Source organism: Rhodamnia argentea, chromosome 4 (genome assembly GCF_020921035.1).
Source record: "Rhodamnia argentea isolate NSW1041297 chromosome 4, ASM2092103v1, whole genome shotgun sequence".
Lineage (NCBI taxonomy): Eukaryota > Viridiplantae > Streptophyta > Magnoliopsida > Myrtales > Myrtaceae > Rhodamnia > Rhodamnia argentea.
In genome coordinates this window covers 14,447,307-14,458,596 of record NC_063153.1, presented here as the reverse complement: position 1 = coordinate 14,458,596, position 11,290 = coordinate 14,447,307, and the positions used below count along the sequence as shown (strand labels likewise).

Below are 11,290 nucleotides of genomic sequence, written 5' to 3'. Positions count from 1 at the left end.
CAGGTTCTGCATCTACCAAGAACTCAATAACAACAATCTGTTGCTGTCGAGTGAATCAAGAAAAGAGTTAGAAAGTAAGCGGGAGAGAAGAATTGTCCAAATTCCTGTTATTCATACAATAAAGAGAGACAGTTATTTGAGGCAAGTAAATATGCAATGTCCTAATCTTAGTGTATGGAACCAATCTAAATCAGTCATGATGCAATAAATGCAATATACGAGGAATCTCCAAGGATACTTCTTACACAACATCCCCTCACTTTCATCATGACGAAATTACGCATGTAATAAGATTAAATGTTTCTTAAATAGCACTCACGTGATCGAAATAAAAAGTTTGCTTCTTGTTTTCGGAACCGGAACCAAACCGGTCGGCAAACCTATTGGTTTGAACGGCAACTTAGGAATCATCCTATTTTTTTTTGTTTGTTTTCATCTTTTTTATCTTGGAGACATAAGAAGATTGACAGCCTTGACGATTTTCACATGCCGTTTTGACCTTAATGAGAAATGAGAAAGTGCATAAGATACGTATTTTAGAATTTGTTTCTCGACCGGTTCGAAACTAGTTCTACTCGAAACTAGCCTCATATAGTGTTGAGCTAATCGAACCGGTCTCCGTGTCCACGGTAAACTAATGATAAAAGCACTTGATAGCCATGTTGTATATTCTTGTGAAATAATCGCAATACAAAGGCTGGATTATCCCAAAAAAGTAGTAATAATAATAATAATAATAATAATAATAATAATAAAAATAATAAAAAAAGCACTTGAGAAAACAAAAGCATGATAATTTCCCCATCGAGCCTCGAGAAATACAGTCTCCAATCCAGCCCTTTCCAGAGCTAATCGCCGGCACTCGACACTCGGCAGGTCTTCCTCGTCGTCGCCGCCGGAGACCATGGCGGAGGTGGTGGTGGTGGTGTTCGACTTCGACCGGACGTTGATCGACGGCGATAGCGACAACTGGGTGGTGACGGAGATGGGTCTCACCCACTTGTTCCGTGAGCTCCGCTCCACCATGCCCTGGACTTCTCTCATGGTTCGTCTCGTTTGTAGTCTCTCCTCTTTCGGATTCCTATCACTTCCCAGCAAACACTATCAGTACTAGAATTTGACTCTGTGATGCTCGTGGGGTGCGCGCCTTTGAGTACGGCCTGCTCAAAGCTTGCAGCTTTTTTGATTTTTCATTGATGTGAATTTGAGCAGAAATTGATGATCTGTGATGTTCTATTATCCCCAGAATAGGATGATGGTGGAGCTCCATTCACAGGGCATGTCAGTCGAGGACATTGAGGATTGCTTGAAGCGAATGCCTCTTCATCCTCGTGTTATCGAATCCATTAGAGCAGCTCATAGACATGGGTAATGAATATATATGATGCACTAAGTTTCATATGTGTGGGTGTGGTATAAGAAGGGGTTAACGTATATAGCTAAATGGTAATGTTTATATTGGGGGCTTTGTCCCCGTTAGATGTGACTTGAGGATAATTAGCGATGCGAATCAGTTCTTCATAGAGACGATCCTGAAGCATCACGGGCTGTTGGGTTGTTTCTCTGAGATCGTCACGAACCCGGCCTTCGTCAACGTGGAAGGCAGGCTAAACATCGTCCCTTTTCATGATTCTGCCTCTTCTCCTCATGGATGCAACTTGTGCCCTCCCAATATGTGCAAGGTAATGTAGCAATGATTCACACCCTGGACTCTGCTTCACGTATGCGATTCTCGTGTTTATGTATTCCGAATTTTGATGCATTTATTATTGGTGAACCAACTGTTTATGGCAGGATGATATGCATTCCTATGTGCATTTGTGGATTTTGTGAAGCATTTTTGAGCTTTGAGGCTTTAAATGAAAGGAAGAAGCAGTTTGCCTTACTTTTAAGCTTTTTCTGCATGCATATCGCTTTAGGGATGCCTGTCGAGAGATTTGAGCATCACGAGGAACCGTGACGAGGGTTCCTTGTAGTTTTCTGAGAGGAATTTGTGCATGATTTTACGCTCTGCATTTTCCTTCTATGGAGAATATAGATGGAAGGTGATTGATTATTCTTTAACCAATGGAAACTGGATGAAGTTGTATAGAAGTGTGTTACATCAAGAACGGCAGAGAATAATCTTATTGGAAATTAAAGGTCTTACCGTTTGTCAAATAGGCCAGGGAAGCATGCACCTACACTTTAACAACCTGGCTGCAAACGTGCAGAGGGTGGCTGGAACATCCTCGGGTAACTGTGGAAAAAGGAAAGAGGTCGATGTTCGACGTATATGCAACGTTTCGCGTGCTTATTACATGGCCTAGGGGTTTCAATGTGTAATACTGCCTAAATCTTTAAATTGGGACAGGTTGTTGAAATGTAAAATATACAATGCTTTTGAATTTTCAGCAGCACAATGGTGTTTTCAGTGGTAACTGTGTGAAATACACAACGAACCTATTTGTATTTTATTGCCTTTCTTGTATCCCCAATAAAGTTAGGAACTTAGGATAGTCCATTTTGTTTATTGTCTTAAGGAAATCTGCGGATCTTTGGTGTGCCAGCTCATTATAAATCCTTCACGCTGCTTAATTTTAAATGCATGGCGCTTTTCTATACAGGGCTTGGTTCTGAAGAGGATTCAAGCTGCTGATTCTGAGTTCAAGGAGAGAAGATTAATATATCTAGGAGACGGGAAAGGCGATTACTGTCCGTGCTTGAGGCTCGGAATGCGAGACTTCGTAGTGCCAAGGAAGAGTTTCCCTCTCTGGAATCTCATTTTCAGTGACCAAACGCTTATTAAAGCCGTGATCCACGAATGGAGCAATGGCGAAGAGCTCGCGGGGGTGCTTCTTGACATTATCGACAGGATTCTAATGGATGAAAACACCAGGACGGGGCTCATAGCTTCGCCTGATAGTGGTTGTAAGACAACTCAAGTCTCTTACCCTTAAACCATCTTTGCAGAACCTACCCATTTGATCACTAGGGAATTGGTGAGACATTGAACTGATTTTATCTCCATTATACTCTAATGCCATGATGCTAGCAATGTTCGATCATGCCGATGTTTTTTTTTTTTTTTTAATGATAATTTTTGCTCTACCATCTCTGTTTCTGTTTGGCTGATCCATATGACAGATTTTTTAAAAAAGAAGTTAGGTTCTCAGAAAGTTCGGTTTCATTTATCTAATCTGCAATCATATTCGATCTAACCGGATGATTCATTTAGGTCATAGTGAACATGCAGTGATCTGTGGAAAGCATGCTGTCTTCTATCTCTTTTGGGGAAAAAAAAAAGGAAAGAAAGATGTTGCTAGGAGTATACTTGGGTCACCGGTGATTCTTTAACATGATTTTTGGCTTTTCAAATTTGGTTTTGACCTGTGGTTTTTTCCAGAGTTTTGGATTTGGAAAATGTGGCTGTTGAATTGTTATTTCATAATACTATCATTGGATGACTTAATTTGCTAGTCAACATGCATGTACTTTTCTTGAAATTATGCAGAATTGAAAATACTTTAGCATACTTCAATTTGAGATATGATCTTCCTCCTAGCCTCGGAACGGACGAGTTCTGAAGTCACGTGTTTGTTTTTTGAAGTCGGTAGACCAACTGTCGCACGTGCAGGCATCTTAATCAGACAGTCTAATTGACGTTAATGACATTGATTAAGGTTGGACTAAAGTCAAAGAAAAACGGCAGCCCGTTCTGGTTACCGCGTTGGTTTTGATTGGACGAGGCATGGCACAGCTGGGCTTAGTTTCAATTTGCCCTTTGTTTAAATTGATCGAGAATAAAAAAAACATGAAAGGTGTTTTGCTCGGGTGTGCGCGAGGAGCGGACAATCTAACTCTCCCCTACCACTCGTGTTCTGCCGCGCCCTCCCTAGCACATAAGGGTGAGCATGATTTCGGGGTAGAATCGAGAACCCGAAATCGGAATCTGGAGAATCCGGTCCAATTTCAAGTTTCAAGATATGTAAGGTATGTTTCGGGTTCCAAAAATTGAGAAACCTATTTCAATGGGTAGGTTCCGGGTTCCACTACCTGGAATCTAGATATTAAATCTTGAAATAAATTTTTATATTTTTCTTGGTATATATTTTTGCATGATCCTATAATATTCTATAGCGTCCAATGATGAATGTATAATCTGGAGCCAATCAAATTTTTAGGTTTTAAGTTCCAAAAAAATGATAAATGTGATCCAATGGATTAGTTTCAAGTTCTAAATGTAACCAAGATGGTACCTAAAACCACTCACCTTTATTTTTTTTTAGATATTGTAGGGGTCACTCTCATTTTGCTTAACTAAAAATGAAATAAAATAAAATAAAATAAAATAAAATAAATTGATGGGTTCTCGGTGATGCGGATGTCATTAGTAGTGCGTTCCTGGATCGATTGGATCGACAGAAATCCAATCGGAAGGTAAAATGGTGTTGCGGCTAGAACCGACGGATCGGGTTGACGACGTCGGGTTGAGCTCAAATTCGGTCGGCTGAAGCGAAACGGCGTCTCGATCAATACTCACATTCTTCTACTGTGACTAACGATGGATTTTGGCGGTTCGGGAATGTCTAGATGGGTTTTTCTTTTTCTTTTTTAGTATTTTTCGAGCTTAATTTTATTTCAGTGGTACTTTTATAATTTTCCGTTTTTTGATATTTCTTTTCTTGGTTGGGCTATGGTTAGGATAATACCCTATAAAAGGTGTTTATCACGTTTTTTGGAACAGATCATCAATAATATTCACAGAATTTTTGAGATTTCTCTTCTTTTAGTAAGGATTTACTTGCGATCTTTGCTGAATGCTGCGTCACTTGAGTACCTTGAAACCGACTCTAGAACCCGTAATAGGATAGGTTCTAGGTTCCAGGTTCCAGAGTATGACAGGTAGATTTCGGGTTTCAAAAAATGAAAAACCTGTTCTGACGGGTAGGTTCCAGGGTTTAGAGGGAACCCGTAAGGAATCTAGAACCGCTCACCCCTACTAACACGGGGACTCTGCTCCTGATTGGGTAGCAAAACCAGAAGTAGCGAGACTGAAATAGGCTGGTGTGCACCTGATCACTTCTTCCTCCCACCCAATAGGCTCGTGCCAATCTTTTGCCCGGAGTGGCCCTCTCTGACAAGTCAGATTCTTTTCTCTTCTTCTCCTTCTCCTTCTCCTCCTCCCTCTATACGAAAATTTCATCGGCAGTCTCTTTGCGCACGTCATCAAGCGACGTTCAACTCTCTCGTGTTGAACGTCGAAGCGGAAGAGGGAGGGAGGGAGAGAGAGAGAGACAGAGGCGATGAACGCGTCCATGGATGGCGTGATCGAAGCCATGCCCGTGTTCGCCAAGGAGCTGATCGCTGGCGGTGTCGCTGGCGGCGTCGCCAAGACTGTCGTGGCGCCTCTCGAGCGCGTCAAGATCTTGTTTCAGGTACGCCCTCTCTGACGAATTTCGCTCGTTCTCGAATCCCCGAATTTCGCCGCGGCTTGCTGGCTTGGCTCTGCTCGTTGCGTGTTTCTGATTGTGGACTGTGGATTGGTTCTGTGAGGACTGTTCTGGTTGTAGGCGAATGTGCTTTGACTGCTATTGATTGTTGAGGCTGCGGAAGCTAAGAGTCACAGTTAAGTGTCGAGGTTGGGTGTATTGATTTTGTTTTGGCAGTTGGCATTATCGATTCCAGAGGGTTGAGGTGTATGCGAGAGGACAATTGATAGTGAATGCAATAAGATAAGGAGAATGTGGTTGGTAGATTGGTTAAGACAAGCGATGGATATTCCATGAAACCCTATTGTAGCGCAACTTGGATGCGACCTTGTCCATCTTACCTCTCTGTGGATTAATTAGTGTAGTCAATTGGAGGATGAATTAACTCTGCTAGGGGTAAGCGTTGAATTGTTGATCATTGAAGTTCCTTTTCTGTTAAAGTGGACAGTCGCTGGATAATTGAGCCGTGGTAGTTAGTGTTGGGTTTATGAGTTCTTATATGCTGGGTTATCCCGATTTGCAAAATGATCTTATGACAGTTGTGTTTAGAGAGGGAAAGGGGGGTGGGTGGGTGGTGAGAGTGGGAGAGGGAGAGAGGAAAAACTGTAGCTCTCTCCAGTATGCACTCTGTCGAATTCTCTTCCCGATTATGTCTGTCTGCACCTTCTGTGAGCATTTTACATTTTGAGTAATATAATCATTCTTGTTTTATGACTTACAGCAGGATATTGGTATTAGACATGAGTGAATCATTCGACAAAGCTAGTTGCTAGAGCTCCATAGGCTTACTTGGACTCCACTTTTGATGAGGCTTATGAAGTTGGATTAAGTTCCATTTGAGCAGATATAGTATGAGCGTTGAGCAGCACACAAGAAAATAAACAAATGAAAGATGTTTGTGATGGATTCATGTTTTTATCTGGAAATGGTGCTGATGTACATTTTGAGGATTATCCTTTTAGAGTAGTCTGCTTTAGCCCTGGGTTTCAAGATTATATGCTTTCGTAGGCTTAATAAGTGCATTCAAGTTTTTCTATTAAATGTTTCTTACTAGTATTCATTTAGACCAGAAGAGCAGAATTTCAGAGCATAGGGCTGTTTGGATCTATTAGAAAGATTGCAAAGACAGAGGGGCTTTTGGGTTTCTACAGGTAGATTGATATTAATAGTCATCATGTGAAAGTTTTTCAAAGAACATATTTGGTATTGATTTTCTTGTTTGTTTTTCAGAGGAAACGGTGCAAGTGTTGCTCGAATAGTACCATATGCAGCACTTCACTATATGACCTATGAGGAATACAGAAGGTGGATCATTCGTTGGTTTCCAGATGTTGGAAGAGGCCCTGTGCTTGATCTTGTGGCAGGATCATTTGCTGGGGGAACTGCTGTACTTTTCACCTATCCTCTAGATTTGGTTCGGACTAAATTGGCTTATCAGGTAAAGCAATCATGTAATATCCCCATGAGAGCATATGCATGACGATTAAAACCGAGTGACAACCATATGTTCCCGGTAACATGTTTGACCAATTTGCTGTTTTTGTGCAGGTTGTTGGTTCATCAAACTCTTCTGTAAAAGGAGTGCTTGGGGCTGAACAAGTCTACAGAGGAATCCTGGATTGTTTTTCAAAGACATTTAAAGAAGCTGGGATTAGAGGACTCTATCGCGGTGTTGGTAGGGTTCATCTTCTGCTTTCTTAAGGAGGATACTATTTCTTCTGTTGCCATTAACATGCAGAAACATTTTTCAGCACCATCACTCTACGGAATCTTCCCTTATGCGGGTTTGAAGTTTTACTTCTATGAGGAGATGAAACTCCACGTCCCTGAGGAAAACAAAAAAGATATCGCAGTGAAGCTTGTCTGTGGATCCGTTGCCGGTTTATTGGGTCAGACATTTACTTACCCGCTTGATGTTGTGAGGAGACAAATGCAGGTAATATGAAAGTTGATTATAGATACCAATTGGAGGATGTATAGGGATGATCCAAAAGAAGTTTTTGCCTTGACAGGTTCAACGGCTCATGGCATCTAACAGTGCAGAACTTAAGGGAACAATGGAAACCCTTGTCATGATTGCCAAGAGGCAAGGATGGAAGCAGTTATTTTCAGGATTGAGCATCAACTACATGAAGGTAGGAAGTCAAGCAAGTTTCCCTTTGTTAATCACTGTACATTTATGCTTTTACTAAATGCCGGTTCGTTTCCTTCAGGTTGTACCGTCAGTAGCTATCGGGTTTACTGTGTATGATGTCATGAAGTCAAACCTAAGAGTCCCATCACGAGATGAGGCTGTGATTGGAGTAGAGTTGAACGAACAGAGTAGTCATACATCTTCATTGCACTCATGAGGACGCTGATCGCTAACATTAGGAGGCAATCAGGGGACTCCATTTTGCATCTGGCTTTTGACTCTGTTTGAATCATTTGTACCATCAGGTCATTTGTTGTATATTTCATTTTCCCTCGGACATTTTATGATGCTCCTAGCTGCAGCATCCAAAAGGACATTGTTCGAGGTCCATTATTGAAGGAATTAGCCAATAAGGTATCACATGGCATTCTTTAGAATTCAGATGGTTTAACCATCCAGATTTCCTGTATACTGGGATAGGATTGACATGCAAGTCGTACATACGTAAGGTGTAACCATCCGGACATCCTATGTGCTTGTATAAAGCACCAGAATCTGTTCTGCGAATTTCTGATCTCATACCTTACCTCCTGAACATGTTCTGTTTGATGCGCTTCACACTTTATTATTCAATATATCGCACCATCAGTTCTTTGAGAAGGCGAGTGGGAAGATCTGTTATGCAATCAGCTCAAAAAGTTGAGCTAGACATTATAGTGCTTGGCTGACTTAGGTGAACTGTGACAAGAAGACTAAGCAAAGATTTCCTTTTGCAGCCTTCTCAAAAGAAGCAATCTATTGCTGGTTTGTTTTTGAATAATTGAAAAGCAGTTTGGCACCTACTTGCTTTGGAAAACGGCAACAGCATCATTCACGTCTGAACTCCGACATATTGATTTTGGGTAATGTCATAGTCCCCAAACTCATGGAGGAGGTGAAACTGTACAGATGAAAAAGGGAAGACAAAGCGAAAAACGTTCATGCTGCCTTCCAGGAACTCACCCATAATGAAAGTGCTAATGTCATCAATCTAGGTCCATGACTTTTGAGCATCTAGTACAATAACAAACTCCCATGTCTAGACAATCACTTCATCCTCTACGAGAAAGGACCATAGAGGGCCCTTTTTACGTGGTAGAACTTGGAATAAACAGAAGTTCCCATCACCAGGGGAAAAGCCAACTTCACCAAAAATCTCCACAGGAGCACTGGCCATCCCTGAAATGATGGAATCGCTTGTTATCCCTCACAATCAACTCCCTCCCGACGATCTTAGACATGATTTTAATTGCGTTGTGACAGTCCCCACAAATTCGGAGATTCTTCATGATCCTCAGTGTCGTTCTTGGTGGCGTGCTGATCAAACCATAGGCGATCGCCAAGCGCTCGCTGTGATATTGCAAGGCCTGCTCTTTCGCCTCCTCGTCAATGTCGTGGAGGACATATCTCGTGTCAGGTACGTACCCGGCTTCCCTCATCTGCCCATTCAAGCCTCTCGAATTCACCTCTTCCTTGTACGGTTCGATGCATCGATACTTGCTCAGCTTATTCTTCTCCTCAATCATATTGACTGCAGAATCCTTCCTTCTCGGAGGTAATGGGAGTTTATTGGCAATTGCCTGGGAAGGATCAAGAGCAACCAACAACTCCTCCGCTCGGTCCTCAAGCTCAAGATCCCCATGAATCCGAGCATAATTCCTCAGTGCCTCCCAAATCTCCAAAGTGGGTTCGATTGGGATTTTCTCAACAAAATCCCACGCTTCGCACAAATGACCCAAACTTCCATACACACCAATCACCCCTAAATAATGCTCGATGCTTGGAGCAATACCGAACTCGTTCCTCATCGAATCAAAGTGCATGAGCCCTTGTTTTACCGCTCCTGCTCTTGCACAAGCCGCCAAAACAGCCGTGAATGTCTTGCCATTGGGAAGTAGCCCCGCCTTCCTCATTTGCTCGAACAATAGCAACCCATCATTTCCTTGGCTGCTCGCAGCATAGCCATTGATCATCAAGTGCCACAAACTCATATCCTTTTCACGCATTCTGTCGAACACCCGGCGCGCATCTCTCATGCTACCACATTTCACGTACATCCTCACCACTTTCTCACTCAAATTCACATCGCCCCAAAAGCGAGACCGCCTCAACAAATCATGAACTCTCTTGCCTAGATCGAGAGCCTTCGAATTCTCGCACAATTCCAATAACGCGCCAAAAACAGCATAGTCCGCACAACCCCCCTGTTCCACACACCCAACAGCTTCTTCCACCTTACCCTCTTGCAACAAACTCATCAGATCAGCTTCCTCCAAACCCCCTCGTACCGACCCCAAATTCTGTTCCCCCGACTCGCCACCTCCCCGACTCTCCGTCAAATCACGAGCATCCTTCGAAGGAGTTTCGCGGCCCTGTTGGCGAGGTGGATTTTCTGTCCTGTACTTGGTGGTGGAGCGAGGGCTCGCGCTCTCTCCGCCGCGGCGGCGGCGGTAGACCCTGGGGTCGCCGGCGTTCGGGACGGCGTACGTGCAGAGAGGCTTTAGCTTGGGATTCTTCAGCGGCCAGAGAGGCAACGTCCTGGGACGGAGGTTGATGGGTTTTGGTGTTTGTGGGTGTCCGAAGTCCGGAGAGATCCTGGAAGTGGAAGTGTAGAGTGAGGCCATTGCTGTGCTTCGATGAAGAAACGCAAGGCGGGAGCTTTATCGCGGGGTAGGGACTCTCAGATATTTGTCGTTTTGTCCCGCGGTCGAAAGACTCTTGACTTGGTATCGCTCCTAATATATCGTTTCATGGCGCACGATGGCATGCGACCTATTGAGCTGTTTAATCCTATCATCGTCGGATCTATACGAAGATCCAAAGCTCAACTCAATCTTATGATGGATCAGAAACTTTTTTGAAGTCCTATTCCTCTGTATAAGTAATTCTACATCGGGTGCCTGTCACCGCCGGCTTTCCTTGTCTCGCCGGAGGACCGGGTGGTGCGAGACCAGACGTGTCGTCACCGATCACTGCACTTTCTCCTATGACCACCCTCGTCGGGCGGATTGGACAGGACCCTTCTGCTGATCTTTGCCGCCAGGCGTACGTCGACGATACTGTGATTCTTAGAGATGGGAGATTGGAGGTGCGAGAGCGGCCTCCACGACTGGTTCCATAGGTTGTGTGCCCCTCGATTAGCCCGGTTCGCGTGACCAACATATCAATCCATGCCATCAATTAAAACAATCCTACGAAAAGACAAGGTGTGATTGATAAAATTTTCGAAAGGTAAGAAACTAATCAATACAAGTCCAGTAGCAACTGTTTGATACTGAAAATCGGTTTGAGCCTTAATTGGTTGCAAAGCCCGCGGAGTTCACAAGGCCCAACCAAATCACACATGTTGGTAGCCAAAAATGGTAAACCAACCCTCGGCCATAAAGGAACATCGGGCAGAATAGTGCTCGGTTGGAGAAAAATGTCGGCGACACCATTTTGTCGGTACGTCATGCCGACGGTTATGCGGAGCAGTTGAGAACATGTTTTAAACCATTTAAAAGAGGGAAAATTCCGATTAAGGGCCTCAACTGCTCATATTTTCTCAAAAAAGGGCCCATAGTGAAGCTTGTTCCTAAGAAGGGCCTGAAGTGCCCAAACTTGTTTCAAAAAAAGGTCTCGGCTCGCCGGCCAGCAAACATGTACT

At 43.4% G+C, this 11,290-nt stretch overlaps 3 protein-coding genes across 6 annotated transcripts; 2 read left to right on the top strand and 1 right to left on the bottom strand.

Annotated features, from left to right (window-relative positions):
* Positions 1-816: 816 nt before the first annotated feature.
* Positions 817-3,090, top strand: LOC115749109 (thiamine phosphate phosphatase-like protein). The gene is made up of 4 exons (XM_030685804.2): positions 817-1,045; positions 1,247-1,368; positions 1,481-1,682; positions 2,607-3,090. The coding sequence occupies exons 1-4, from the start codon at positions 905-907 to the stop codon at positions 2,937-2,939; spliced, it is 798 nt and encodes a 265-aa protein (XP_030541664.1). The 5' UTR covers positions 817-904; the 3' UTR covers positions 2,940-3,090.
* Positions 3,091-5,267: 2,177 nt separating this feature from the next.
* Positions 5,268-8,169, top strand: LOC115749106 (mitochondrial carrier protein CoAc2). 4 transcript variants are annotated; one of them, XM_030685796.2, is made up of 7 exons: positions 5,268-5,417; positions 6,542-6,622; positions 6,702-6,909; positions 7,020-7,146; positions 7,223-7,407; positions 7,484-7,606; positions 7,685-8,169. In XM_030685796.2, exons 3-7 carry the CDS (start codon positions 6,754-6,756, stop codon positions 7,820-7,822), a joined length of 729 nt encoding a protein of 242 aa, XP_030541656.1. In that variant the 5' UTR covers positions 5,268-5,417; positions 6,542-6,622; positions 6,702-6,753; the 3' UTR covers positions 7,823-8,169. The 4 variants fall into 4 exon arrangements, with proteins under 4 accessions (XP_030541656.1, XP_030541657.1, XP_030541655.1 ...); XM_030685795.2 differs by having other exon boundaries at positions 5,283-5,417; positions 6,526-6,622; XM_030685794.2 differs by having other exon boundaries at positions 5,286-5,417; positions 6,537-6,622.
* Positions 8,170-8,569: 400 nt separating this feature from the next.
* On the bottom strand, positions 8,570-10,813 carry LOC115749103 (pentatricopeptide repeat-containing protein At2g15690, mitochondrial-like). The gene has a single exon (XM_048278296.1). The coding sequence runs from the start codon at positions 10,266-10,268 to the stop codon at positions 8,790-8,792; it is 1,479 nt and encodes a 492-aa protein (XP_048134253.1). The 5' UTR covers positions 10,269-10,813; the 3' UTR covers positions 8,570-8,789.
* Between the last annotated feature and the right edge of the window lie 477 nt (positions 10,814-11,290).

What these genes read in the sequence shown, in the direction of transcription:
- LOC115749106 (XM_030685794.2), top strand. Translation starts at nt 5,286, where the DNA reads ATGAACGCGTCCATGGATGGCGTGATCGAAGCCATGCCCGTGTTCGCC. An exon ending in GGGCTTTTGGGTTTCTACAG is followed by an intron (nt 6,623 to 6,701) that starts GTAGATTGATAT and finishes TTTGTTTTTCAG; the next exon opens with AGGAAACGGTGCAAGTGTTG. An exon ending in TTGTGAGGAGACAAATGCAG is followed by an intron (nt 7,408 to 7,483) that starts GTAATATGAAAG and finishes TTGCCTTGACAG; the next exon opens with GTTCAACGGCTCATGGCATC.
- LOC115749103 (XM_048278296.1), bottom strand. Translation starts at nt 10,268, where the DNA reads ATGGCCTCACTCTACACTTCCACTTCCAGGATCTCTCCGGACTTCGGA.
- LOC115749109 (XM_030685804.2), top strand. Translation starts at nt 905, where the DNA reads ATGGCGGAGGTGGTGGTGGTGGTGTTCGACTTCGACCGGACGTTGATC. An exon ending in AGAGCAGCTCATAGACATGG is followed by an intron (nt 1,369 to 1,480) that starts GTAATGAATATA and finishes TGTCCCCGTTAG; the next exon opens with ATGTGACTTGAGGATAATTA. An exon ending in GCCCTCCCAATATGTGCAAG is followed by an intron (nt 1,683 to 2,606) that starts GTAATGTAGCAA and finishes TTTTCTATACAG; the next exon opens with GGCTTGGTTCTGAAGAGGAT.